General features: G+C 50.1%; 1 protein-coding gene across 1 annotated transcript; it reads right to left on the bottom strand.

The window, feature by feature from the left end:
* Positions 1-2,080: 2,080 nt before the first annotated feature.
* Positions 2,081-26,865, bottom strand: LOC311115988 (protein tyrosine phosphatase type IVA 3). The gene is made up of 6 exons (XM_084157365.1): positions 26,780-26,865; positions 25,520-26,127; positions 24,702-24,794; positions 14,881-15,011; positions 3,895-3,969; positions 2,081-3,583 (listed from the first exon to the last, which is right to left on the bottom strand). Exons 2-6 carry the CDS (start codon positions 25,622-25,624, stop codon positions 3,466-3,468), a joined length of 522 nt encoding a protein of 173 aa, XP_084013491.1. The 5' UTR covers positions 25,625-26,127; positions 26,780-26,865; the 3' UTR covers positions 2,081-3,465.
* Between the last annotated feature and the right edge of the window lie 643 nt (positions 26,866-27,508).

The following is a 27,508-nucleotide window of genomic DNA, read 5'->3' on the forward strand; positions in this document are numbered from 1 at the left end:
GTCAGGTCCTGTGTGGCTCAGTTGATAAAGCATGGCGCTTGCAGTGCCAGGGTTGTGGGTTCGATTCCCACGGCGGACCAGTGTGAAAAAGTATGCACTCACTACTGTAAGTCTCTCTGGATAAGAGTGTCTGTTAAATTACACATGTAAGGTAGGTCTAGGGTTCAGTATCTGTCAGGTGGGGAAATTGAGGATTGTGTTCAGAATGATTTCTTTAAAATATTTTTTTTATTACTACTGGGAGCTACAACCTGAACTTGTCCAATAAGAGATGACTTTTATTATTTTTTTGCAAAACATTTCACTTCGGTGTGCCCTACTGAACATTACCCAGGTGGCCCGGTATGATGACCTGTAGATTTGGTAATCTACAGTCGTGGTCAAAAGTTTTCAGAATGACACAAGTATTGGTCTTCACAAAGTTTGCTGCTTCAGTGTTTTTAGATCTTTTTGTCAGATGTTACTATGGTATATTGAAGTATAATTACAAGCATTCCATAAGTGTCAAAGGCTTTTATTGACAATTACATTAAGTTTATGCAAAGAGTCAATATTTGCAGTGTTGACCCTTCTTTTTCAAGACCTCTGCAATCCGCCCTGGCATGCTGTCAATTAACTTCTGGGCCACATCCTGACTGATGGCAGCCCATTCTTGCATAATCAATGCTTGGAGTTTGTCAGAATTTGTGGGTTTTGTGTTTGTCCACCCGCCTCTTGAGGATTGACCACAAGTTCTCAATGGGATTAAGGTCTGGGGAGTTTCCTGGCCATGGACCCAAAATGTCAATGTTTTGTTCCCCGAGCCACTTAATCACTTTTGCCTTCTGGCAAGGTGCTCCATCATGCTGGAAAAGGCATTGTTTGTCACCAAACTGTTTTTGGATGGTTGGGAGAAGTTGCTCTCGGAGGATGTGTTGGTACCATTCTTTATTCATGGCTGTGTTTTTAGGCAAAATTGTGAGTGAGCCCACTCCCTTGGCTGAGAAGCAACCCCACACATGAATGGTCTCAGGATGCTTTACTGTTGGCATGACACAGGACTGATGGTAGCGCTCACCTTGTCTTCTCCGGACAAGCTTTTTTCCGGATACCCCAAACAATCTGAAAGGGGATTCATCAGAGAAAATGACTTTACCCCAGTCCTCAGCAGTCCAATCCCTGTACCCTTTGCAGAATATCAGTCTGTCCCTGATGTTTTTCCTGGAGAGAAGTGGCTTCCTCGCTGCCCTTCTTGACACCAGGCCATCCTCCAAAGGTCTTCGCCTCACTGTGCATGCAGATGCACTCACACCTGCCTGCTGCCATTCCTGAGCAAGCTCTGCACTGGTGGTGCCCCGATCCCGCAGCTGAATCAACTTTAGGAGACAGTCCTGGCGCATGCTGGACTTTCTTGGGCGCCCTGAAGCCATCTTCACAACAATTGAATCTCTCTCAAAGTTCTTGATGATCTGATAAATGGTTGATTTAGGTGCAATCTTACTAGCAGCAATGATGACGGTACGTGTTTCCTTGCAGGTAACCATGGTTAACAGAGGAAGAACAATGATTTCAAGCACCACCCTCCTTTTAAAGCTTCCAGTCTGTTATTCTAACTCAATCAGCATGACAGAGTGATCTCCAGCCTTGTCCTCATCAACACTCTCACCTGTGTTAATAAGAGAATCACTGACATGTCAGCTGGTCCTTTTGTGGCAGGGCTGAAATGCAGTGGACATTTTTGGGGGGGGATTAAGTTCATTTTCATGGCAAAGAGGGATTTTGCAATTCATCTGATCACTCTTCATAACATTCTGGAGTATATGCAAATTTCCATCATAAAAACTGAGGCAGCAGACTTTTTGAAAATTAATATATGTCATTCTCAAAACTTTTGACCAAGACTGTACTATGCAGAAATCGCTCAGCCATTAACCGGTTGTAGTTACTCATTGCGTCCAGCAGGTGGCATAATTTCTTCAAGAGTAATTAAAGTAGTGAGTCAATCAAAACAAAGTGGATGACTGCTACCACGCTCTTACATAATCCAATGTCACACACTACTCCCACTCAGCTCTTACACCAGACAGCACCAGGAATGAGACATGATGACAAACATACTTTATTTCTATACAGCTGAAGGTGGTTTCTTCAAAAGGCAGACAGAAGAAGGCGACTTCAATGTGGAGAACAGAGACAAGGCTGTGTGTGTCTGGTGAGGTGTAAACTGACTACACCCTGTACAAGAGTTGACCTGATATATCAGAGAAACTGGGCTAGTGACTAGAAAACAACGCAGAACGTCCATTCATTCTGGTAGGCCTAACCAACTATGCCGATGGGGGCGGGTGGGATAAACCAAATCAAAAGTGCTTCGACAGGCCATGGTGACCCTTGAATTCAGCAACAGCTTTTTACTCCATGTGAATAGACTCAGCAAACAGCTGCCGTGTAACAAAGAGTTTGGTGCAGAGAGCGAAAGAAAGGGACATGTATTCAGTACAGGATATGACCATAGAGCCACCCAGTGCTCTACTCACAGTCTATGTCCCTTAGGTAGTTTCCCTTCGGTACAGATCTAGGATCAGCTTCCCCTCCCCAAATCCTAACCTTAACCATTAGTGGGGGAAATGCTAAACTGACCCAAGATCAGAGTCTAGGGGCAATTTGACCCTACTTCCTCCCATACACCCATTAGCCCTGTGAGCCAGTGTAAGTGCATAACAGTCCTACCTAGCCTAACATCAGTTACAAAGTGGAGATCCAGTACAAATAAACCTGTAGGTTATCATCCAAGTGCACCCCACCCTATTCCTATAACCATCCCAACCCCTCTGTTCTCATCTGCAAGCCCACTGAATATTCAAGCTAGAAAGGGGCATTATGACAAAAATATATTACAGTAAACATTCAGGTCATTGGAACAAGGAGTGAACAGACAACAGCCCAGTCCCCACTGTAGGCAGGGAGAGAAAGGGTAACCAGGCACACTAAAAAAATCCCATGATTCACATTGTTTTTATATTCATACGGCTACAGCTGGCTGTCTTTCAGACCATGAGTTGAAGCGCTACCACCGTTTGGTAGCAAGGGGCGTTGGAGGTACAATTACCAACTCAACTACAAGTCAAGTCATTTCGCAGCGAGGCACCACCCAATGGTTATGATGGAGTTCAATGTGGCGAGAGTCAACGTCCTATGCCACATCCACTCCAAGCTACCTCCACCTGGTCTTGGATAAAAAGTCAGATTCAAGGAGGGCTGGATCCATCGACCCCCTCAGTAAGCGCTGTCTTTAGGCACCAGGGAGACGTATCACACCCTTCCCTTGGTGGAGCTGCTCAGCTCAGTTCATGATTTATAAATCTCAAAGTTCAGTCAAAGTGCATCGGCTGTGGACTCGTCCGTCGTCGTCGGTATCCATTCGGGTCAGATCGGTCGGTGGCAGGCAGTTGATTGGCTGAGGTGGAGGAGGAGGGGAATGGGGGGTCACATGATGCAGCACTTGTTCTTGAAGATGTGTGGGTCTTTGTAGCGAAGTCTCTGTTTGGGTCGGTACTTCTCCAGGTAGGTCAGCTGCTTGCTGTTGATCGCCCCTCGACGCTTCCTGGAAAACAAAAAACACATTGATATTCAAGAACAAGTAGCTACAGTGAGAGATCTGAACTCAACAGACCTCATCTGAAAAGGTTAATATCCTCTCTAATAATAGGGCCACTTATTCATACAAAACACATACATAACACTCATTTAATCAGAGTAAGAAAACGTGTGTCTGACAGCCATGACAATGAACGTAATATTACTCAAGAGCAACAAGTTTCATAACATGACCACAGTAGATGATGATCAAGAGAGCTTGGCAGAATAAAGAAGAGAAGAACAGAGCGATGGAAGGAGGGATGGAAGGATACTCACTGTCTGATGAACTGGATGGCGTCCTCATATTTCATACCACTCTCGATCAGTGCCAACGCCACCAGCACCGGGGCTCTGCCAAGACAGAACACCCACAGCAGCCCAGTCAGAAACAACCACTAGCTACATCACACTACACTAACTGATATAGAAAGATTACTTTCCAGATGGGATGCAAAGGGTCCCAAAGCTTCATTCAGCCTCCCCGGCACAATAAAAATAATAATAAAAGAAAATGGTCTATTGAAACCAAATTATTTTAGGCAGGGTGCAATAGAGGGGGGGGGGGGGGGGGGGGGGGTGGATAGATAGGGGGCTCAGGCCATCTATACAATGGTAGGGGACACACTGTGCTATACCTTACTGTACAGAACAGAATAACCTGTGGATGGATAGGACAGTGACTTCTCCTGAATATGAGGGCCAGAGTATGGCTGGTTAGTGTTGCCCTTTACTGAAACAGTGAGAGCTTGGGACATGGAGGGTGAAGTTGCCCCTAGATGCTGATCTGGGATCAGTTTAGCATTTCCACCACTAATGGTTAAGGTTAGGATTGGGGGAGGGGAAGCTAGTTTTAGACTGTACCCAGATGAAAACTTCACCCCAGAGTGTTTGGGACATAGAAAGGCAAAGTGTTTGAGACAATCCCAATGTGCATGTAGTTGGCTGTGTGTGTGTATACACTCTCCCATTCACAACCTTCGCAACCTTCTCAAGCCTCACGAGGCACAGAGAGAGCCATGTGCTCTCAGGAGACAACCTTCCATTTCCAGTAACCGGTTAAAAAAGCTTAATCTCAACACTGCTTCCTAATAGGGTGAAGGGGGCTCGTTCCACCATAAACTCTAACCCTAACCCTTTTTTAATGAGGGGATAAAGATGTGTACGTCTCCACAAAAACATGGCAATTCTCAGAATAACCAGGACAAGAATATTCTGTGAACGTTTCAAAACAAATCAATCACGGGCCATCAAGGTTTTTACTGTTAGAGACACACAAATCCAAAACACTTAACCTAAACTTAAGCCTGCAACCCCCTTTTAGTGAGCCTCCGTGCTGAAAGAGTCTTTCCCATCTGAAACATATGAAAATAAATAAGTTGGGCCAAGAAAACATTGGCACCCTTTCAAAAGCTGAGGCTAGCTCCTTGGGGAGAAGGGAGACGTGCGTCAGAGATGGGGTTATACTGCCCCCAAACCAGACCTCCAGGGTTATACTGCCCCCAAACCAGACCTCCAGGGTTATACTGCCCCCAAACCAGACCTCCAGGGTTATACTGCCCCCAAACCAGACCTCCAGGGTTATACTGCCCCCAAACCAGACCTCCAGGGCTATACTGCCCCCAAACCAGACCTCCAGGGTTATACTGCCCCCAAACCAGACCTCCAGGGTTATACTGCCCCCAAACCAGACCTCCAGGGTTATACTGCCCCCAAACCAGACCTCCAGGGCTATACTGCCCCCAAACCAGACCTCCAGGGTTATACTGCCCCCAAACCAGACCTCCAGGGTTATACTGCCCCCAAACCAGACCTCCAGGGTTATACTGCCCCCAAACCAGACCTCCAGGGCTATACTGCCCCCAAACCAGACCTCCAGGGTTATACTGCCCCCAAACCAGACCTCCAGGGTTATACTGCCCCCAAACCAGACCTCCAGGGTTATACTGCCCCCAAACCAGACCTCCAGGGTTATACTGCCCCCAAACCAGACCTCCAGGGTTATACTGCCCCCAAACCAGACCTCCAGGGCTATACTGCCCCCAAACCAGACCTCCAGGGTTATACTGCCCCCAAACCAGACCTCCAGGGCTATACTGCCCCCAAACCAGACCTCCAGGGTTATACTGCCCCCAAACCAGACCTCCAGGGCTATACTGCCCCCAAACCAGACCTCCAGGGTTATACTGCCCCCAAACCAGACCTCCAGGGTTATACTGCCCCCAAACCAGACCTCCAGGGTTATACTGCCCCCAAACCAGACCTCCAGGGTTATACTGCCCCCAAACCAGACCTCCAGGGCTATACTGCCCCCAAACCAGACCTCCAGGGTTATACTGCCCCCAAACCAGACCTCCAGGGTTATACTGCCCCCAAACCAGACCTCCAGGGCTATACTGCCCCCAAACCAGACCTCCAGGGTTATACTGCCCCCAAACCAGACCTCCAGGGTTATACTGCCCCCAAACCAGACCTCCAGGGTTATACTGCCCCCAAACCAGACCTCCAGGGTTATACTGCCCCCAAACCAGACCTCCAGGGTTATACTGCCCCCAAACCAGACCTCCAGGGCTATACTGCCCCCAAACCAGACCTCCAGGGTTATACTGCCCCCAAACCAGACCTCCAGGGTTATACTGCCCCCAAACCAGACCTCCAGGGTTATACTGCCCCCAAACCAGACCTCCAGGGTTATACTGCCCCCAAACCAGACCTCCAGGGTTATACTGCCCCCAAACCAGACCTCCAGGGTTATACTGCCCCCAAACCAGACCTCCAGGGTTATACTGCCCCCAAACCAGACCTCCAGGGTTATACTGCCCCCAAACCAGACCTCCAGGGTTATACTGCCCCCAAACCAGACCTCCAGGGCTATACTGCCCCCAAACCAGACCTCCAGGGTTATACTGCCCCCAAACCAGACCTCCAGGGTTATACTGCCCCCAAACCAGACCTCCAGGGTTATACTGCCCCCAAACCAGACCTCCAGGGTTATACTGCCCCCAAACCAGACCTCCAGGGTTATACTGCCCCCAAACCAGACCTCCAGGGCTATACTGCCCCCAAACCAGACCTCCAGGGTTATACTGCCCCCAAACCAGACCTCCAGGGTTATACTGCCCCCAAACCAGACCTCCAGGGTTATACTGCCCCCAAACCAGACCTCCAGGGTTATACTGCCCCCAAACCAGACCTCCAGGGTTATACTGCCCCCAAACCAGACCTCCAGGGTTATACTGCCCCCAAACCAGACCTCCAGGGTTATACTGCCCCCAAACCAGACCTCCAGGGTTATACTGCCCCCAAACCAGACCTCCAGGGTTATACTGCCCCCAAACCAGACCTCCAGGGTTATACTGCCCCCAAACCAGACCTCCAGGGCTATACTGCCCCCAAACCAGACCTCCAGGGCTATACTGCCCCCAAACCAGACCTCCAGGGTTATACTGCCCCCAAACCAGACCTCCAGGGTTATACTGCCCCCAAACCAGACCTCCAGGGTTATACTGCCCCCAAACCAGACCGTCAGGGTTATACTGCCCCCAAACCAGACCTCCAGGGTTATACTGCCCCCAAACCAGACCTCCAGGGCTATACTGCCCCCAAACCAGACCTCCAGGGTTATACTGCCCCCAAACCAGACCTCCAGGGTTATACTGCCCCCAAACCAGACCTCCAGGGTTATACTGCCCCCAAACCAGACCTCCAGGGTTATACTGCCCCCAAACCAGACCTCCAGGGTTATACTGCCCCCAAACCAGACCTCCAGGGTTATACTGCCCCCAAACCAGACCTCCAGGGTTATACTGCCCCCAAACCAGACCTCCAGGGTTATACTGCCCCCAAACCAGACCTCCAGGGTTATACTGCCCCCAAACCAGACCTCCAGGGTTATACTGCCCCCAAACCAGACCTCCAGGGTTATACTGCCCCCAAACCAGACCTCCAGGGTTATACTGCCCCCAAACCAGACCTCCAGGGCTATACTGCCCCCAAACCAGACCTCCAGGGTTATACTGCCCCCAAACCAGACCTCCAGGGTTATACTGCCCCCAAACCAGACCTCCAGGGCTATACTGCCCCCAAACCAGACCTCCAGGGTTATACTGCCCCCAAACCAGACCTCCAGGGTTATACTGCCCCCAAACCAGACCTCCAGGGTTATACTGCCCCCAAACCAGACCTCCAGGGTTATACTGCCCCCAAACCAGACCTCCAGGGTTATACTGCCCCCAAACCAGACCTCCAGGGTTATACTGCCCCCAAACCAGACCGCCAGGGTTATACTGCCCCCAAACCAGACCTCCAGGGTTATACTGCCCCCAAACCAGACCTCCAGGGTTATACTGCCCCCAAACCAGACCTCCAGGGTTATACTGCCCCCAAACCAGACCTCCAGGGTTATACTGCCCCCAAACCAGACCTCCAGGGTTATACTGCCCCCAAACCAGACCTCCAGGGTTATACTGCCCCCAAACCAGACCTCCAGGGTTATACTGCCCCCAAACCAGACCTCCAGGGTTATACTGCCCCCAAACCAGACCTCCAGGGTTATACTGCCCCCAAACCAGACCTCCAGGGTTATACTGCCCCCAAACCAGACCTCCAGGGTTATACTGCCCCCAAACCAGACCTCCAGGGCTATACTGCCCCCAAACCAGACCTCCAGGGTTATACTGCCCCCAAACCAGACCTCCAGGGTTATACTGCCCCCAAACCAGACCTCCAGGGTTATACTGCCCCCAAACCAGACCTCCAGGGTTATACTGCCCCCAAACCAGACCTCCAGGGCTATATTGCCCCCAAACCAGACCTCCAGGGTTATACTGCCCCCAAACCAGACCTCCAGGGTTATACTGCCCCCAAACCAGACCGCCAGGGTTATACTGCCCCCAAACCAGACCGCCAGGGTTATACTGCCCCCAAACCAGACCGCCAGGGTTATACTGCCCCCAAACCAGACCTCCAGGGTTATACTGCCCCCAAACCAGACCTCCAGGGTTATACTGCCCCCAAACCAGACAGCCAGGGTTATACTGCCCCCAAACCAGACCTCCAGGGTTATACTGCCCCCAAACCAGACCTCCAGGGTTATACTGCCCCCAAACCAGACCTCCAGGGTTATACTGCCCCCAAACCAGACCTCCAGGGTTATACTGCCCCCAAACCAGACCTCCAGGGTTATACTGCCCCCAAACCAGACCTCCAGGGCTATACTGCCCCCAAACCAGACCTCCAGGGCTATACTGCCCCCAAACCAGACCTCCAGGGTTATACTGCCCCCAAACCAGACCTCCAGAGCTATACTGCCCCCAAACCAGACCTCCAGGGTTATACTGCCCCCAAACCAGACCTCCAGGGTTATACTGCCCCCAAACCAGACCGCCAGGGTTATACTGCCCCCAAACCAGACCTCCAGGGTTATACTGCCCCCAAACCAGACCTCCAGGGTTATACTGCCCCCAAACCAGACCTCCAGGGTTATACTGCCCCCAAACCAGACCTCCAGGGTTATACTGCCCCCAAACCAGACCTCCAGGGTTATACTGCCCCCAAACCAGACCGCCAGGGTTATACTGCCCCCAAACCAGACCTCCAGGGTTATACTGCCCCCAAACCAGACCGCCAGGGTTATACTGCCCCCAAACCAGACCGCCAGGGTTATACTGCCCCCAAACCAGACCTCCAGGGTTATACTGCCCCCAAACCAGACCTCCAGGGTTATACTGCCCCCAAACCAGACCTCCAGGGTTATACTGCCCCCAAACCAGACCTCCAGGGCTATACTGCCCCCAAACCAGACCTCCAGGGTTATACTGCCCCCAAACCAGACCTCCAGGGTTATACTGCCCCCAAACCAGACCTCCAGGGTTATACTGCCCCCAAACCAGACCTCCAGGGTTATACTGCCCCCAAACCAGACCTCCAGGGCTATACTGCCCCCAAACCAGACCTCCAGGGTTATACTGCCCCCAAACCAGACCTCCAGGGTTATACTGCCCCCAAACCAGACCGCCAGGGTTATACTGCCCCCAAACCAGACCTCCAGGGTTATACTGCCCCCAAACCAGACCTCCAGGGTTATACTGCCCCCAAACCAGACCGCCAGGGTTATACTGCCCCCAAACCAGACCTCCAGGGTTATACTGCCCCCAAACCAGACCTCCAGGGTTATACTGCCCCCAAACCAGACCTCCAGGGTTATACTGCCCCCAAACCAGACCTCCAGGGCTATACTGCCCCCAAACCAGACCTCCAGGGTTATACTGCCCCCAAACCAGACCTCCAGGGTTATACTGCCCCCAAACCAGACCTCCAGGGTTATACTGCCCCCAAACCAGACCTCCAGGGTTATACTGCCCCCAAACCAGACCTCCAGGGCTATACTGCCCCCAAACCAGACCTCCAGGGTTATACTGCCCCCAAACCAGACCTCCAGGGTTATACTGCCCCCAAACCAGACCTCCAGGGTTATACTGCCCCCAAACCAGACCTCCAGGGTTATACTGCCCCCAAACCAGACCTCCAGGGTTATACTGCCCCCAAACCAGACCTCCAGGGTTATACTGCCCCCAAACCAGACCGCCAGGGTTATACTGCCCCCAAACCAGACCTCCAGGGTTATACTGCCCCCAAACCAGACCTCCAGGGCTATACTGCCCCCAAACCAGACCTCCAGGGTTATACTGCCCCCAAACCAGACCTCCAGGGTTATACTGCCCCCAAACCAGACCTCCAGGGTTATACTGCCCCCAAACCAGACCTCCAGGGTTATACTGCCCCCAAACCAGACCTCCAGGGTTATACTGCCCCCAAACCAGCCCCCAAACCAGACCTCCAGGGCTATACTGCCCCCAAACCAGACCTCCAGGGTTATACTGCCCCCAAACCAGACCTCCAGGGTTATACTGCCCCCAAACCAGACCTCCAGGGTTATACTGCCCCCAAACCAGACCTCCAGGGTTATACTGCCCCCAAACCAGACCTCCAGGGTTATACTGCCCCCAAACCAGACCGCCAGGGTTATACTGCCCCCAAACCAGACCTCCAGGGTTATACTGCCCCCAAACCAGACCTCCAGGGTTATACTGCCCCCAAACCAGACCTCCAGGGTTATACTGCCCCCAAACCAGACCTCCAGGGTTATACTGCCCCCAAACCAGACCTCCAGGGCTATACTGCCCCCAAACCAGACCTCCAGGGCTATACTGCCCCCAAACCAGACCTCCAGGCTTATACTGCCCCCAAACCAGACCTCCAGGGTTATACTGCCCCCAAACCAGACCTCCAGGGTTATACTGCCCCCAAACCAGACCTCCAGGGCTATACTGCCCCCAAACCAGACCTCCAGGGCTATACTGCCCCCAAACCAGACCTCCAGGGTTATACTGCCCCCAAACCAGACCTCCAGGGCTATACTGCCCCCAAACCAGACCTCCAGGGCTATACTGCCCCCAAACCAGACCTCCAGGGTTATACTGCCCCCAAACCAGACCTCCAGGGTTATACTGCCCCCAAACCAGACCTCCAGGGTTATACTGCCCCCAAACCAGACCTCCAGGGTTATACTGCCCCCAAACCAGACCTCCAGGGTTATACTGCCCCCAAACCAGACCTCCAGGGTTATACTGCCCCCAAACCAGACCTCCAGGGTTATACTGCCCCCAAACCAGACCTCCAGGGTTATACTGCCCCCAAACCAGACCTCCAGGGTTATACTGCCCCCAAACCAGACCTCCAGGGTTATACTGCCCCCAAACCAGACCTCCAGGGTTATACTGCCCCCAAACCAGACCTCCAGGGTTATACTGCCCCCAAACCAGACCTCCAGGGTTATACTGCCCCCAAACCAGACCTCCAGGGTTATACTGCCCCCAAACCAGACCTCCAGGGTTATACTGCCCCCAAACCAGACCTCCAGGGTTATACTGCCCCCAAACCAGACCTCCAGGGTTATACTGCCCCCAAACCAGACCTCCAGGGTTATACTGCCCCCAAACCAGACCTCCAGGGCTATACTGCCCCCAAACCAGACCTCCAGGGTTATACTGCCCCCAAACCAGACCTCCAGGGCTATACTGCCCACAAACCAGACCTCCAGGGCTATACTGCCCCCAAACCAGACCTCCAGGGTTATACTGCCCCCAAACCAGACCTCCAGGGCTATACTGCCCACAAACCAGACCTCCAGGGCTATACTGCCCCCAAACCAGACCTCCAGGGTTATACTGCCCCCAAACCAGACCTCCAGGGTTATACTGCCCCCAAACCAGACCGCCAGGGTTATACTGCCCCCAAACCAGACCGCCAGGGTTATACTGCCCCCAAACCAGACCTCCAGGGCTATACTGCCCACAAACCAGACCTCCAGGGCTATACTGCCCACAAACCAGACCTCCAGGGTTATACTGCCCCCAAACCAGACCTCCAGGGTTATAATAATATGCCATTTAGCAGACGCTTTTATCCAAAGCGACTTACAGTCATGCGTGCATACATTTTTTTGTGTATGGGTGGTCCCGGGGATCGAACCCACTACCTTGGCGTTACAAGCGCCGTGCTCTACCAGCTGAGCTACAGAGGACTACACTGCCCCCAAACCAGACCGTCAGGGTTATACTGCCCCCAAACCAGACCGCCAGGGTTATACTGCCCCCAAACCAGACCTCCAGGGCTATACTGCCCCCAAACCAGACCTCCAGGGCTATACTGCCCCCAAACCAGACCTCCAGGGCTATACTGCCCCCAAACCAGACCTCCAGGGCTATACTGCCCCCAAACCAGACCTCCAGGGCTATACTGCCCACAAACCAGACCTCCAGGGTTATACTGCCCCCAAACCAGACCTCCAGGGTTATACTGCCCCCAAACCAGACCTCCAGGGTTATACTGCCCCCAAACCAGACCTCCAGGGTTATACTGCCCCCAAACCAGACCTCCAGGGTTATACTGCCCCCAAACCAGACCTCCAGGGTTATACTGCCCCCAAACCAGACCTCCAGGGTTATACTGCCCCCAAACCAGACCTCCAGGGCTATACTGCCCCCAAACCAGACCTCCAGGGCTATACTGCCCCCAAACCAGACCTCCAGGGCTATACTGCCCCCAAACCAGACCTCCAGGGCTATACTGCCCACAAACCAGACCTCCAGGGTTATACTGCCCCCAAACCAGACCGCCAGGGTTATACTGCCCCCAAACCAGACCTCCAGGGTTATACTGCCCCCAAACCAGACCTCCAGGGTTATACTGCCCCCAAACCAGACCTCCAGGGTTATACTGCCCCCAAACCAGACCGCCAGGGTTATACTGCCCCCAAACCAGACCGCCAGGGTTATACTGCCCCCAAACCAGACCGCCAGGGTTATACTGCCCCCAAACCAGACCTCCAGGGTTATACTGCCCCCAAACCAGACCGCAAGGATTATACGGACCCTTCCCTCCACGTCACTCAGTTTATGACTCTACCCCTACTACATTCTGTTGGGCTGTTTGGATATGTGTACGTGTGTGTGTGTGTGTGTACACATGTACACCACACTCTATAATAAGAATAGCAGCAGCCACACAGTGTGTGTTTACACAAAGACTGATCAGTATAATACTGTCCTATTGTTCAAAAACATGTCCCAGTTGGGAGGGACACTTACTGTCCTATTGTTCAAAAACATGTCCCAGTTGGGAGGGACACTTACTGTCCTATTGTTCAAAAACATGTCCCAGTTGGGAGGGACACTTACTGTCCTATTGTTCAAAAACATGTCCCAGTTGGGAAGGGACACCAACTTCCCAGTTGGGCGGTTGCTAGCTAGAATGGATCCACCCCTCTGTCTGCAGCCGGGATAGGCTCACTTTCCCTCCCGTCTTTTTGAAGCTGTGAAGGGAGAAAGTGAGCCTATCCCTGCTGCAGACAGAGGGGTGGATCCAGGGTCATCTCTAGTTACCATTTACTCAGAGTTGGACTGTTTGGCTAGGGCCTGATATAAACACTAGATGGAACGGGATGGAACAGCAGATTCAATTATAGGGTATTGGCCCCCACTTCGCTCCAACTGGGCCGGGCCTGATCCCAGCTAAAAGGTCATGGAAAGAGCCCAGCGTACGTATAGTGAAGAGGGGACCGTAAAAACAAATGCCTCCTTCCTGTTTCGTCTTCAGACTTCACCCCCCGGTGCCTCTAAAAATACTGTGGGATTACTGCCTTACTGCGGCACGGGGGAACCAAGGGGACTTTTGGTATTGACTTTGGCCCAGTGCTAGCTTAGCTAGCTATCCCTCAGAGAGAGGGGGAGACAGGGAGGGGGTCTGAGTCTACAGACACAGGTCTAGAGAAGAGGTTCAGTTTGCTGGGGTGGGCACCTCACCGTTAGCCCGGTCCCAGATCTGTTTGTGATTTCTTGCCAACTCCTTTGGTCATTGTTACACCAGCACACACAGATCTGGGACCAGGCTCCCTCACTGTGGCTGTGTAGAGGGAGAGTGGGTACGGGGAAAACTCACGCTGAAGAGCTGAGTGAGGAGGATACTCGCCGCCATTATCTGTCTTATCCAGAAGGCCTCTCTCCTTTCCCTGGAGATTAACAAAGGAGGAGACAAATGCTGTGTCCCAAATGGCACCCTATTCCCTATATAGTGTACAGGGAATAGGGTGCCATTTGGGACACAACCAGAGGTGCCTATTCTATCCTTGAACCTGGAGAGGTGTCGGTACAGTGAGAATGAGCCCCCCTTAACCCAGGTTTAACCAACTGACTGTCAGATCATCTTGATTAGCACTGTACAAAGCTCAGTGACAGTCAACACAACCTCTTTGAAACCTGTTCCCCGTGATACCTTGATAACCTTAATCAAAAAGGTCTCCTTGATCTGATTATAGCCAATGATTTGCATGACGACTCAAACACTGTTGTCCATTCACTACAGAGTATCCTACTAGTCCCCTTCAGAGTATCCTACTGGTCCCCTTCAGAGTATCCTACTGGTCCCCTTCAAAGTATCCTACTGGTCCCCTTCAAAGTATCCTACTGGTCCCCTTCAGAGTATCCTACTGTTCCCCTTCAGAGTATCCTACTGGTCCCCTTCAGAGTATCCTACTGGTCCCCTAATACAGAGTATCAATAATATATGCCATTTAGCAGATGCATTTATCCAAAGTGACTTACAGTCATGCGTGCATTCATTGTATATACGGGTGGTCCCAGGAATCAAACCCACTATCCTGGCGTTGCAAGTGCCATGCTCTACCAACTGAGCTGGTCCCCTCACCTGCCCAGTCCAGCCACACAGTGCACGGCTACGCAGCAGCCCGGATCCTCTAGGAAACGGGACCTTAGCAGACTCAGCCAGTCCTCCACCACCTTAGAGGGAGGAGGAGCGCCGTCGTCAAACTGCCAGTCCTGGGGAGAGAGAGAGAGTTAGACTGTGGCCTTAAGATTCAGACACACCAGTAGTGTTTTCTGGCTGAGAGTAGAACTTAGAACCTCTGAACATAATTAGCGCACCGATTTTACATATAGAATCTTGTGAAAAATGTTGGCAGTCAGACGTCTACAGCGGTTGGTCCCTAAAACACAGCGCGCTGAACGATCGGCAGACTAATGCTAGATCTACAGTCGGTGCGATGTGTGCGAGCATTAATGACACGATGCTTCTGGGAAATGGTATGGTTTGGAATCTTATACACATCACTTTGGAATGTTGTGTTGACTGTACTGGAAGTGTTCATTATCTAAGCTTCACATACAAATAAAGTTGTTTCAAATGAAAGTTCAGGCGACCACAGTGGTGGAAACATTGGTTTGCATGCCACTGCACTGCCAAGCACACTAGTATACGGTATACCGGGGTATTTGGGATGGTTTTTCAATACCATCGAAACTATTTCTTTGAAGTTTTTCAATACATTTTAACATTTGTAGCTATTTGTTTAGTAAATACCTGCAGTCAACTTGTGCAATGCGTTCGGAGATAAAGCAGATTGCATTCTTATTTCACCTGTCACATTATTTTACATTATGACGCTTACTTAGTGTCCCAGCACAGTTGAGCCAGTCAAGTGTTTGTTTGTAAATAGCACAACAGGAGAAAGCTGAAGCAGGCTAGTCCAGCTGTGTATTGACAGAGGTCGCGTTTTATATTGAAAGTTAACAGTGTTGTTTTGCTTCAACAAAGTGATCAGGGATGTGCAACTATAGTTTTCCGTCACAGAAAATACATTATTGCAACACGTTTGGCTGAAAATAGATTCATTTTCATCAGATGACAACAGAAGTGCAACGCTATTTGGCTGGCAGCCACAAGTAAATGAGCTTTCAATGAAAAAGCAAAAACTATGCATGGCCATCATAGTTTATGCCTATCATAGAAAGAATGTAGCCAGCTACATTTCCTAATGTTTTGCTTAGAGTTCATCTTGCATTTTACCTGAGGAAAGTAGGCTGCCTAGTGGCTACACGGAGAAGAAACTTACACAGTCAGAGTGCTGTCTGCAGATAGAATGCCCGTTCGTGAATTCTCATCTGAGTTCAGAAGTGCAACTGAAGCACAGTCTGATGCAGAGCAGAAATTACAGTAAGAAGCATTTTAGATCTGCATTTACAAAACACAGCAAGATACACTACTTATACACAGTGTCTTCGGAAAGTATTCAGACCCACTGACTTTTTCCACATTTTGTTACGTTACAGCCTTATTCTAAAATGGATTAAAATAGATTTTTCCCCTCATCAATATTCACACAATACACCATAATGACAAAGCAAAAACTGGTTTTTAGAAAATGTTGCAAAAAATAAGAACTGAAATAACATATTTACACATGTATTCAAACCCTTTACTCAGTACTTTGTTTAAGCACCTTTGGCAGCGATTACAGCTTCAGCTTGGGTATGACGTTACATGCTTGGCACACCTGTATTTGGGGAGTTTCTCCCATTCTTCTCTGCAGATCCTCTCAAGCTCTGTCAGGTTGGATGGGTAGCATAGCTGCACAGCTATTTTCAGGTCTCTCCAGAGATGTTCGATCTGGTTCTGGCTGGGCCACTCAAGGACATTGAAACTTGTCCCGAAGCCACTCCAGTGTTGTCTTGGCTGTGTGCTTAGGGTCGTTGAACTGTAGGATGGTGTAGGTTCGCACCAGTCTGAGGTCCTGAGCGCTCTGGAGAAGGTTTTCATCAAGGATCTTTCTGTACTTTGCTCCGTTCATCTTTTCCTCGATCCTGACTAGTCTGCCAGTCCCTGCCTCTGTAAACCATCCCCACAGCATGATGCTGCCACCACGCTTCACTGTAGGGATGGTGCCAGGTTTCCTCCAGACATGATGCTGCCACCAAGCTTCACTGTAAGGATGGTGCCAGGTTTCCTCCAGACATTATGCTTTTTTCCCCTTCTTTTTATTTTTGCTTGGCACTCAGGCCAAAGCGTTCAATCTTGGTTTCATCAGACCGGAGAATCTGGTTTCTTATGGTCTGAGAGTCTTTAGGTGGCTTTTGGCAAACTCCAAGCGTGCATCATGTTCCTTTTACTGAGGAGTGGCTTCCGTTTGGCCACTCTACCATAAAGGCCTGATTGGTGGAGTGCTGCAGAGACGGTTGTCCTTCTGGAAGGTTCTCCCATCGCCACAGAGGAACTCTGGAGCTCTGTCAGAGTGACCATCGGGTTCTTGGTCACCTCCCTGACCAAGGCCCTTATCCCCCGATTGCTCAGTTTGGCCGGGCGGCCAGCTCTAGGAAGAGTCTTGGGGATTCCAAACTTCTTCCATTTAAGAATAATGGAGGCCACTGTGTTCTTGGAGACCATCAATGCTGCAGAAATGTTTTGGTACCCTTCTCCAGATCTGTGCCTCGACACAATCCTGTCTCGGAGCTCTACGGACAATTCCTACAACCTCATGACTTTTTATTTGCTCTGACATGCAATGTCAACTGTGGGACCTTATATAGACAGGTGTGTGCCTTTCCAAATCATGTCCAATCAATTGAATTTACCACAGGTGGACTCCAATCAAGTTGTAGAAACATCTCAAGAATGATCATTTGAAACAGGATGCACCCGAGCTCAATTTCGAGTCTCATAACAAAAGGTCTGAATAGTTACGTAAATTAAAAAAATGTCTAAAAACCTGTTTTTGTTTTGTCATTATACGGTATTTTGTGTAGATTGATGAGGAAAATTTTTTATTTAATACATTTTAGAATAAGGCTGTAACGTAACAAAATGTGGAAAAAGTCTAGGGGTCTGAATACTTTCCGAAGGCACTGTATAAAAGTATGTGGACAATCCTTCAAAATAGTGGATTTGGCTATTTCAGCCACACCCGTTGCTGACAGGTGTATAAAATCGAGCACACAGCCATGCAATCTCCATAGACAAACATTGGCAGTAGAATGGCCTTGCTGAAGAGCTCAGTGACTTTCAACGTGGCACGGTCATAGGATGCCACCATTCCAACAGGTCAGTTCGTCAAATTTCTGCCCTGCTAGCGCTTCCCCGGTCAACTGTAAGTGCTGGTATTGTGAAGTTGAAACGTCTAGGAACAACAGCAGCTCAGCTGCGAAGTGGTAGCCCACACAAGCTCACAGAAAGTGACCGCCAAATGCTGAAGCGCGTAAAACTCGTCTGGAACTCGGTAGTGAGTGTTGCAACTGAGGACAAACTGCCTCTGGAAGCAACGTCAGCACAATAAATGTTTGTCGGGAGCTTCATGAAATGGGTTTCCATGGCCGAGCAGCCGCACACAAGCCTAAGATCACCATGCACAATGCCAAGCGTCAGCTGGAGTGGTGTAAAGCTCGCCGCCATTGGATTCTGGAGCAGTGGAAACGGGTTCTCTGGAGTGATGAATCAAGCTTCACCATCTGGCAGTCCGATGGATGAATCTGGGTTTGGCGGATGCCAGGAGAACGCTACCTGCCCCAATACATAGTGCCAACTGTAAAGTTTGGTGGACGAGGAGTAATTGTCTGGGGCTGTTTTTCATGGTTCGGGCTAGGCCCTTTAGTTCCAGTGAAGGGAAATCTTAACGCTACAGCATACAATGACATTCTAGACGATTCTATGCTTCCAACTTTGTGACAACAGTTTGGGGAAGGCCCTTTCCTGTCTCAGCATGACAATGCCCCCGTGCACAAAGTGAGGTCCATATAGAAATAGTTTGTCAAGTTCGGTGTGGAAGAACTTGACTGGCATGCACAGAGCCCTGACCTCAACCCCATTGAATGCCTTTGGGATGAATTGGAATGCTGACTGCAAGCCAGGCCTAATCGCCCAACATCAGTGCCCGACCTCACTAATGCTATTGTGGTTGAATGGAAGCAAGTCCACGCAGCAATGTTCCAACATCTAGTGGAAAGCCTTCCCAGAAGAGTGGAGGCTGTTATAGCAGCAAAGGCGGGACCAACTCCATTTTAATGCCCATGATTATGGAATGAGTACCAGCCACAGTGGTCTGGACTCAGGGCCTGTTGATCTACAGTCACAGGATCAGCCACAGTAGTCTGGACCCAGGGCCTGTTGATCTAAAGTCACAGTATCAGCCACAGTAGTCTGGACTCAGGGCCTGTTGATTTAGTCACAGTATCAGCCACAGTAGTCTGGACCCAGGGCCTGTTGATCTATTCACAGTATCAGACACAGTAGTCTGGACACAGGGCCTGTTGATCTCCAGTCACAGTATCAGCCACAGTAGTCTGGACCCAGGGCCTGTTGATTTAGTCACAGTATCAGCCACAGTAGTCTGGACCCAGGGCCTGTTGATCTATTCACAGTATCAGCCACAGTAGTCTGGACACAGGGCATGTTGATCTAAAGTCACAGTATCAGCCACAGTAGTCTGGACCCAGGGCCTGTTGATCTACAGTCACAGTAGCAGCCACAGTAGTCTGGACCCAGGGCCTGTTGATCTATTCACAGTATCAGCCACAGTAGTCTGGACCCAGGGCCTGTTGATCTAGAGTCACAGTATCAGCCACAGTAGTCTGGACACAGGGCATGTTGATCTAAAGTCACAGTATCAGCCACAGTAGTCTGGACCCAGGGCCTGTTGATCTACAGTCACAGTATCAGCCACAGTAGTCTGGCCCCAGGGCCTGTTGATCTAAAGTCACAGTATTAGCCACAGTAGTCTGGACCCAGGGCCTGTTGATTTAGTCACAATATCAGCCACAGTAGTCTGGACCAAGGGCCTGTTGATCTACAGTCACAGTATCAGCCACAGTAGTCTGGACCCAGTGCCTGTTGATCTACAGTCACAGTATCAGCTACAGTAGTCTGGACCCAGGGCCTGTTGATCTAAAGTCACAGTATTAGCCACAGTAGTCTGGACCCAGGGCCTGTTGATTTAGTCACAATATCAGCCACAGTAGTCTGGACCAAGGGCCTGTTGATCTACAGTCACAGTATCAGCTACAGTAGTCTGGACCCAGGGCCTGTTGATCTAGTCACAGTATCAGCCACAGTAGTCTGGACCAAGGGCCTGTTGATCTACAGTCACAGTATCAGCCACAGTAGTCTGGACCCAGGGCCTGTTGATCTACAGTCACAGTATCAGCTACAGTAGTCTGGACCCAGGGCCTGTTGATCTACAGTCACAGTATCAGCCACAGTAGTCTGGACCCAGGGCCTGTTGATCTACAGTCACAGTATCAGCTACAGTAGTCTGGACCCAGGGCCTGTTGATCTAGTCACAGTATCAGCTACAGTAGTCTGGACCCAGGGCCTGTTGATCTACAGTCACAGTATCAGCCACAGTAGTCTGGACCCAGGGCCTGTTGATCTACAGTCACAGTATCAGCTACAGTAGTCTGGACACAGGGCCTGTTGATCTACAGTCACAGTATCAGCCACAGTAGTCTGGACCCAGGGCCTGTTGATCTACAGTCACAGTATCAGCCACAGTAGTCTGGACCCAGGGCCTGTTGATCTACAGTCACAGTATCAGCCACAGTAGTCTGGACCAAGGGCCTGTTGATCTACAGTCACAGTATCAGCCACAGTAGTCTGGACCCAGGGCCTGTTGATCTACAGTCACAGTATCAGCCACAGTAGTCTGGACACAGGGCCTGTTGATCTACAGTCACAGTATCAGCCACAGTAGTCTGGACCCAGGGCCTGTTGATCTACAGTCACAGTATCAGCCACAGTAGTCTGGACCCAGGGCCTGTTGATCTACAGTCACAGTATCAGCCACAGTAGTCTGGACCAAGGGCCTGTTGATCTACAGTCACAGTATCAGCCACAGTAGTCTGGACCCAGGGCCTGTTGATCTACAGTCACAGTATCAGCCACAGTAGTCTGGACCCAGGGCCTGTTGATCTACAGTCACAGTATCAGCCACAGTAGTCTGGATCCAGGGCCTGTTGATCTACAGTCACAGTATCAGCCACAGTAGTCTGGACCCAGGGCCTGTTGATCTACAGTCACAGTATCAGCCACAGTAGTCTGGACACAGGGCCTGTTGATCTCCAGTCACAGTATCAGCCACAGTAGTCTGGACACAGGGCCTGTTGATCTCCAGTCACAGTATCAGCCACAGTAGTCTGGATCCAGGGCCTGTTGATCTCCAGTCACAGTATCAGCCACAGTAGTCTGGATCCAGGGCCTGTTGATCTACAGTCACAGTATCAGCCACAGTAGTCTGGACACAGGGCCTGTTGATCTCCAGTCACAGTATCAGCCACAGTAGTCTGGATCCAGGGCCTGTTGATCTACAGTCACAGTATCTCCAGGGAGGGAGGGACAAACCTGGCTGGCTGTCTGGGGAGCTTTTATAATGCACCACTGACTCATTCCTCTTAACAATAGTCCCACATAGCTACAACAAATACACAATGCAACCACAAACAGAGACACATGCAGGCTAGCATTACATACACACATACAGTCACACACACACACAGGTATAAGAACAAAACAGTGTGAGACACAAACACACCATTTGGCATCAGCAGGTGTCTATCATTTCTAGTAAACAGTGTGGAATGACCACACTAACACCTCCTAAGAGAAGAGGGAGTTGGCCTTTGATTAGGAAGCAGAGACCGAGAGCCTCTTACCCCCACTGGACTCCACCAAGCCCACACACATACACATAATCCCTAGCAGGCAGCTGGGGTGGCAGCCACCACCAAAACAGGGGTTAGGTTATTTCATTTACCTTGGGCCATGTCTTACTGTTTTCCTAGGCTTTCTAGCATCAGCTCATGAAGGCTAAATATTTGCAGTGTGGTACATCATGTAAACTGCTGCATGATGCTGGCTGAGGTAATGTGGGCTCAACAGGGCAGGAACAACAGGAGTACTGGCCTACTTCGGAAACGAGGTATGGTCACACACACGCTCACCTCGGATGCTGGCAAACACACTCACACACACAGCCCCAGGGTTCCGTTCCGGTCAAAGTGACCTCGGAATGCTTTTTAGAATGTCATAGACACAAGATGACCTGCTCCAATACCATGCCATCAACACACTGTTCACATTAACTATCCAATGAGACCCTAGCTTTGAAATCCTGTAGCCAAGGCAACTCACAGTGGATACATTGAATAAACATACAATTCACTATAATCAATTCCTAGTTAACAGTGATATCCCAATGGAGTTTAGACTTCAACTGAAAAGCGCCACATCCCCTGTTTCTTACATATTATAACAGTTAATCAATAGTTGAAGCAGCCTTTAAAGAATAACAGCCATCCTCCCAGGTCTCCCACCATGTGAGTGGAGTTCTAGGCAACACACCCTGCATGCCAGACAGGTCGAGCTATGATAACAGAATACAGCTCTATCCATCAGGCCAGACAGGTCGAGCTATGATAACAGAATACAGCTCTATCCATCAGGCCAGACAGGTCGAGCTATGATAACAGAATACAGCTCTATCCATCAGGCCAGACAGGTCGAGCTATGATAACAGAATACAGCTCTATCCATCAGGCCAGACAGGTCGAGCTATGATAACAGAATACAGCTCTATCCATCAGGCCAGACAGGTCGAGCTATGATAACAGAATACAGCTCTATCCATCAGGCCAGACAGGTAGAGCTATGATAACAGAATACAGCTCTATCCATCAGGCCAGACAGGTCGAGCTATGATAACAGAATACAGCTCTATCCATCAGGCCAGACAGGTCGAGCTATGATAACAGAATACAGCTCTACCCATCAGGCCAGACAGGTCGAGCTATGATAACAGAATACAGCTCTATCCATCAGGCCAGACAGGTCGAGCTATGATAACAGAATACAGCTCTATCCATCAGGCCAGACAGGTAGAGCTATGATAACAGAATACAGCTCTATCCATCTGTCTGGCCCTAGCTTCATTGTTGTTGTCGATATTTTGGGGCACTGGACAGCTGATTGCTTGATCGAGTACAAGCCCTTTAACTAGATACTAACTGTAAGTCGCTCTGGATAAAAGCGTCTGCTAAATGACTAAAAATGTAAATCTCTCCAGATTTCCCCAATATCCCTATGGAAATAAAGGAGAGGGTGGGAGGTAGCAGAGGTGTCATTCCCATAGGGGGCACAGTGCCCCCTCAGATCTGTCCTGTTTAGAATTTGGTAATTTCTCTGTAATACTACTAGCCACCTAGCAATTGTATGAAGTTGGCTTTAGCTAGCCCAGATTGGGAACCAATCTCCCAACCTCATAACTACCAAGAAGCCATTTCAGGCTATCAATCAAGTTATAGTAGCTAGCTTGTCTAACCATCTTAGCTGGCAAATTCCTTTCAATCTTTTACCTAGATTTTAGCAGAGAAGCATATTTTGTTTCTTAAACAAAATAACCACCAGTCAGGATACAGACAGCTCAAGAGATATGCTTAGGTATGCAGAAAAAAAGTACCTAGAATTAAGCGTAATGATTATGGCTCTAGATTGCGCAGATTTATGTTTATTGTCATGAATCTTGCCGTGGAGGCAGAACTGGGCGATTTCCGTTAGATGGAGCAACTGCAAAGTCAAGACTGGCTATATCGTAAAAATTAATGACAACAAAAATGTGCTTTTTAAAATCTTAATTTAAGGTTAGGGTTAGGCATTAGGGTTAGCAGTGTGGTTAAGGTTAGGTTTAGAATCAGATTGTATGACTTTGTGGCTGTGCCGGATAGTGACCACTCTGTAGAGCTGCAGGAATAAGCGGTTTCAGGTGTTTGAAAAATTCTAAATTCTCCACCTTCAGGACAGGGGCCTAGCCCCTCTCCGGACCACCCCCCAGCCATCCTCACGTACTTTGTGCCCCCTCAGATTGTTGGGGTGCATGTCGCCCCCGAGAGAAAGGCTACTCCCTCCCAGTCACTCACTTCTGGATGCTGGCACGCTATTGGCAATTGCCATGATCCTCAATGTTTTCCAGCGCTCTGGCAGAAAGCTAAGTATGGCCTTCACATAAACAGCAATCCAGGGTCTTGTGTTTACGTAACCTCGTCCCCAGGCAATTGCGCACATAAGCCTGGGATATCAACGATTAAAGGTTGGCCTTAGTGGGAGTGACCATAGAATTCTATGGGGGTGACCTACTGAGTAAAGTATTTGTCATCATTGTGTGTTGTGGGAGATGAAGTCAATGCCTTTCTGCATTGGCTAACGAAGGCCAAGTTGACACGTTGGTCAACCAGACTCTTCACGCATTTGGGTAGAAGTGTCTGGCAACAAGATTAGTGCTTACGTAACGAGAGAGCGAGAGAAAAAAAACGAGAGATGTGGAGGCTGTGCGGAATAACCAGGCTCTGCAGCTGCCATGGCAACGGCGGAACGTTGACGTATGGGTAATCAGGAACTGTGTGTCTTCGAGTTCAGATACAGATGTTGGCTGTTATCAGGATGTTGGGGGTATATCAGTATTTATTCATGTATGTGTGCGTGTGTGTGTTTACGTGCATATAAGGACCGGGCGTGCTCCAGGGATTTGCCCCCATCCCCGACTGAACACAGAGCAGTTTGTTTGATAACACTTTGCCCCCTCCTTCCCTCCCCCGTCGTGTCCTTCTGGGAATCAGTAAGGGAAGTCCTGTTTGAGACACTCCCCTTCTCTTCACGGGGAAATGTGAGGGACATGTGACACTGTGGTCTGTACTCACCACCACGGTGATGCCGTCCTTCTCCAGTGGAGCCTTGTCATAGGTCACCTCACACACTCTAACCACCGTCGTGGCTCCGTACTTCTTAAGGTCCTACGGGGGGGGGGGGGGGGGGGGATAGGTTAAAAGTAACTCACACTGTGTGTGTGTGGGGGGGGGGGGGGGGGGGCTTGGAGCAGTGTCGAGAAAATGTGATAGTGCAACCAAAGCCGAGAGAGAGAGACGGGGGGAGAGAGAGAGACTGGGAGAGAGAGAGAGAGAGAGAGAGAGAGAGAGAGAGAGAGAGACGGGGAGAGACAGACGGGGAGAGAGAGAGACAGACGGGGAGAGAGAGACAGACGGGGAGAGAGAGCGAGAGAGAGAGAGAGAGAGACGGGGAGAGAGAGAGAGAGAGACAGACTGGGAGAGAGAGAGAGCGCGAGAGAGAGAGAGACGGGGAGAGAGAGAGAGAGACGGGGAGAGAGAGAGAGAGACGGGGAGAGAGAGAGAGAGAGAGACGGGGAGAGAGAGAGAGACGGGGAGAGAGAGAGCGAGAGAGACGGGGAGAGAGAGAGAGAGCGAGAGAGAGAGAGAGAGAGAGACGGGGAGAGAGAGACGGGGAGAGCGAGAGAGACGGGGAGAGAGAGAGAGAGCGAGAGAGAGAGAGCGAGAGACGGGGAGAGAGAGAGACGGGGAGAGAGAGAGACAGGGAGAGAGAGAGAGACGGGGAGAGAGAGAGACGGGGAGAGAGAGAGAACAAATAGGAGGGAGGATGAGAGTGAAAGAGAGAAAGGAGAGAAAAGAACGAGGGAGAAAGAGAGGGATAGAGCGGTCCTCACCTCGATGAAGCTGTTGAGGGTGGAGTTGGTGGGGTTGTGCGTGATGAGCAGCCGCATGTTCTTGTAGCACACCTCGGCCGGCGCCGGACGGTTCATACGGGCCATGTTGACAACCGTTACCCAGCTGGGGGGGCGAATGCAACACGGACAGGGACGCACAGGGGACACAAACTGGTGGACCACGGTCGCCACGGTAGCTGGTGGGCTAAACTCCTCCGAAAACTCCTCTTCAACCCTGCAGACGTTATCAGTTCTTTCCCTCCTTTGAAAAGATCCGTCCTCGGGTTGGTCGATCCTCTGGGGTCACTATGGTTGGTTTAGATGAGGAAGAGCGTAGCCGCGGTCTTGGGGCTTTCACTGAAGAGTAGTGGAATAGTTAGTCCAATCACCCCATTAGAGTTCCTGAGAGAGGGTCTTAAGGTGAGAGATCTAGGGGGGTGGAGAGTCCTGGGAGGCAGGGAGCCCTTCAGTGCAGGGTAGTAGGTAGAGAAGGCAAAGCAGTGGGCATCCTCCCCTGGATCAGCCTATGCTCTGGGATGTTGAGCGTGGCAGTAGTCTCCAGTCTTCTGCAAGAACGCCATCAAAAGCACAGTGCCAAGGGTGTAAAACTGTGTGGTGCCAAAGGGGAAGGGGCAAAGAAAGACAGAAAATAGAGTTAGCCCTGATAAATCTGAGACCCATTGGCTGCCTCCTGATGAAGGGCTGTCTGGAGAACAGATTACACAATGATATTTCCCTCACTTTCTCTCATTCCCCCCAACTAGCACTATGTAAATAAACTATGATTGATGATGTGCAACATCAATTAATGGTCTAATGTTTCAATGAGCAACAAGGGCATTCATTTCACCTTCAGTCAGTTTTAATTTCCCCAACTAATTTGCCACATTAGATATGCTGGAAATCATTCTCAAGGTTCAACATAATAACAAGCATGCCAATTATAAAAAAATATCACAGAAAACTGAGCTTATCATCTGCTCTACCACTTACAATTTTGTCTTGTGTAAAAAAAAAACATTTGAAAAACATTGTTTACAATTGCCCACATTAGTCCTGATTCAAATATAACATTAGCCTAGCCTACAGTGATGCCTTATGGAACATTGCATTGATAACAAAACACACACACACACATTCATACAGATTAACTTCATAACCTAAAAATCTAATTCAACCTGTGCAATCAAAAGCACCACTGTTATAACATACTGACCGACCTACTGTAGCCTCCCCCCCACCACCCCCGCAAAGTCGCACCTTTGTTCACTCCGGCGATTTAAAACTCCCGGTGTGAACAAAACATAATACTAGTCCACATCATAGCCATATACTTAAGATAAATATGGCTCTGGTCCACAGCCACCGAATCTTCCGACCGCTCCTCGAATAATGAATACGACACAGACAGACCAAACAGCTATCTTGCAGAACCGCTTTCAGTTTGTACAGGGTCGATAATAAACCCTACATAACCCTCAACGAAAATGCGCACACTGGTTATATGAGAGAAGAGACGTATATGACCAAACTAGATTATGCGCCCGTCTCTATCTCTCTCTAGTTGCTCTCTCCCCTCCCCTCCCTGTGCCACTTACCTTACGCAGCTCCCTGCTCGGAATTCAGCCTGTTGTTCCCAAGAGAATAAGAGGAGGTAAACAGTCTCTACAGCCGACACCAAATGCCCTTTTCTCTGACTCGGTTGAGATAGTTCAGACTTGATTTATGGCACGTAGCACACTGTAGCCTACTCAGCTCCACTCCGTCGGGTCTGATGCTCCTATCACAGCAAAGCGGACACAGCCTCCTCTGCTCATACGAGCGGGGAGGGAGGGAGGGAGAGCCGCCCACCACTATCTATTCCACCCCATTTCCATTATTCAGTTCTCATCTCAGTATCTGTCGCTGAAACCGCCAAAAGTTTCTCACTTGCAGCAAGAAATCAACATTGTCAGGAAAGTCTTAAACTGTCTGCCACTACTAACTCTT

The sequence above is a fragment of the Coregonus lavaretus genome (assembly GCF_964263955.1).
Source record: "Coregonus lavaretus genome assembly, chromosome: 3".
In the NCBI taxonomy this organism is placed as follows: domain Eukaryota; kingdom Metazoa; phylum Chordata; class Actinopteri; order Salmoniformes; family Salmonidae; genus Coregonus; species Coregonus lavaretus.

What these genes read in the sequence shown, in the direction of transcription:
- LOC311115988 (XM_084157365.1), bottom strand. Translation starts at nt 25,624, where the DNA reads ATGGCCCGTATGAACCGTCCGGCGCCGGCCGAGGTGTGCTACAAGAAC. An exon ending in CCCTCAACAGCTTCATCGAG is followed by an intron (nt 24,795 to 25,519) that starts GTGAGGACCGCT and finishes CCCCCCCCGTAG; the next exon opens with GACCTTAAGAAGTACGGAGC. An exon ending in TGTGTGGCTGGACTGGGCAG is followed by an intron (nt 3,970 to 14,880) that starts GTGAGGGGACCA and finishes CTGTCTTGGCAG; the next exon opens with AGCCCCGGTGCTGGTGGCGT.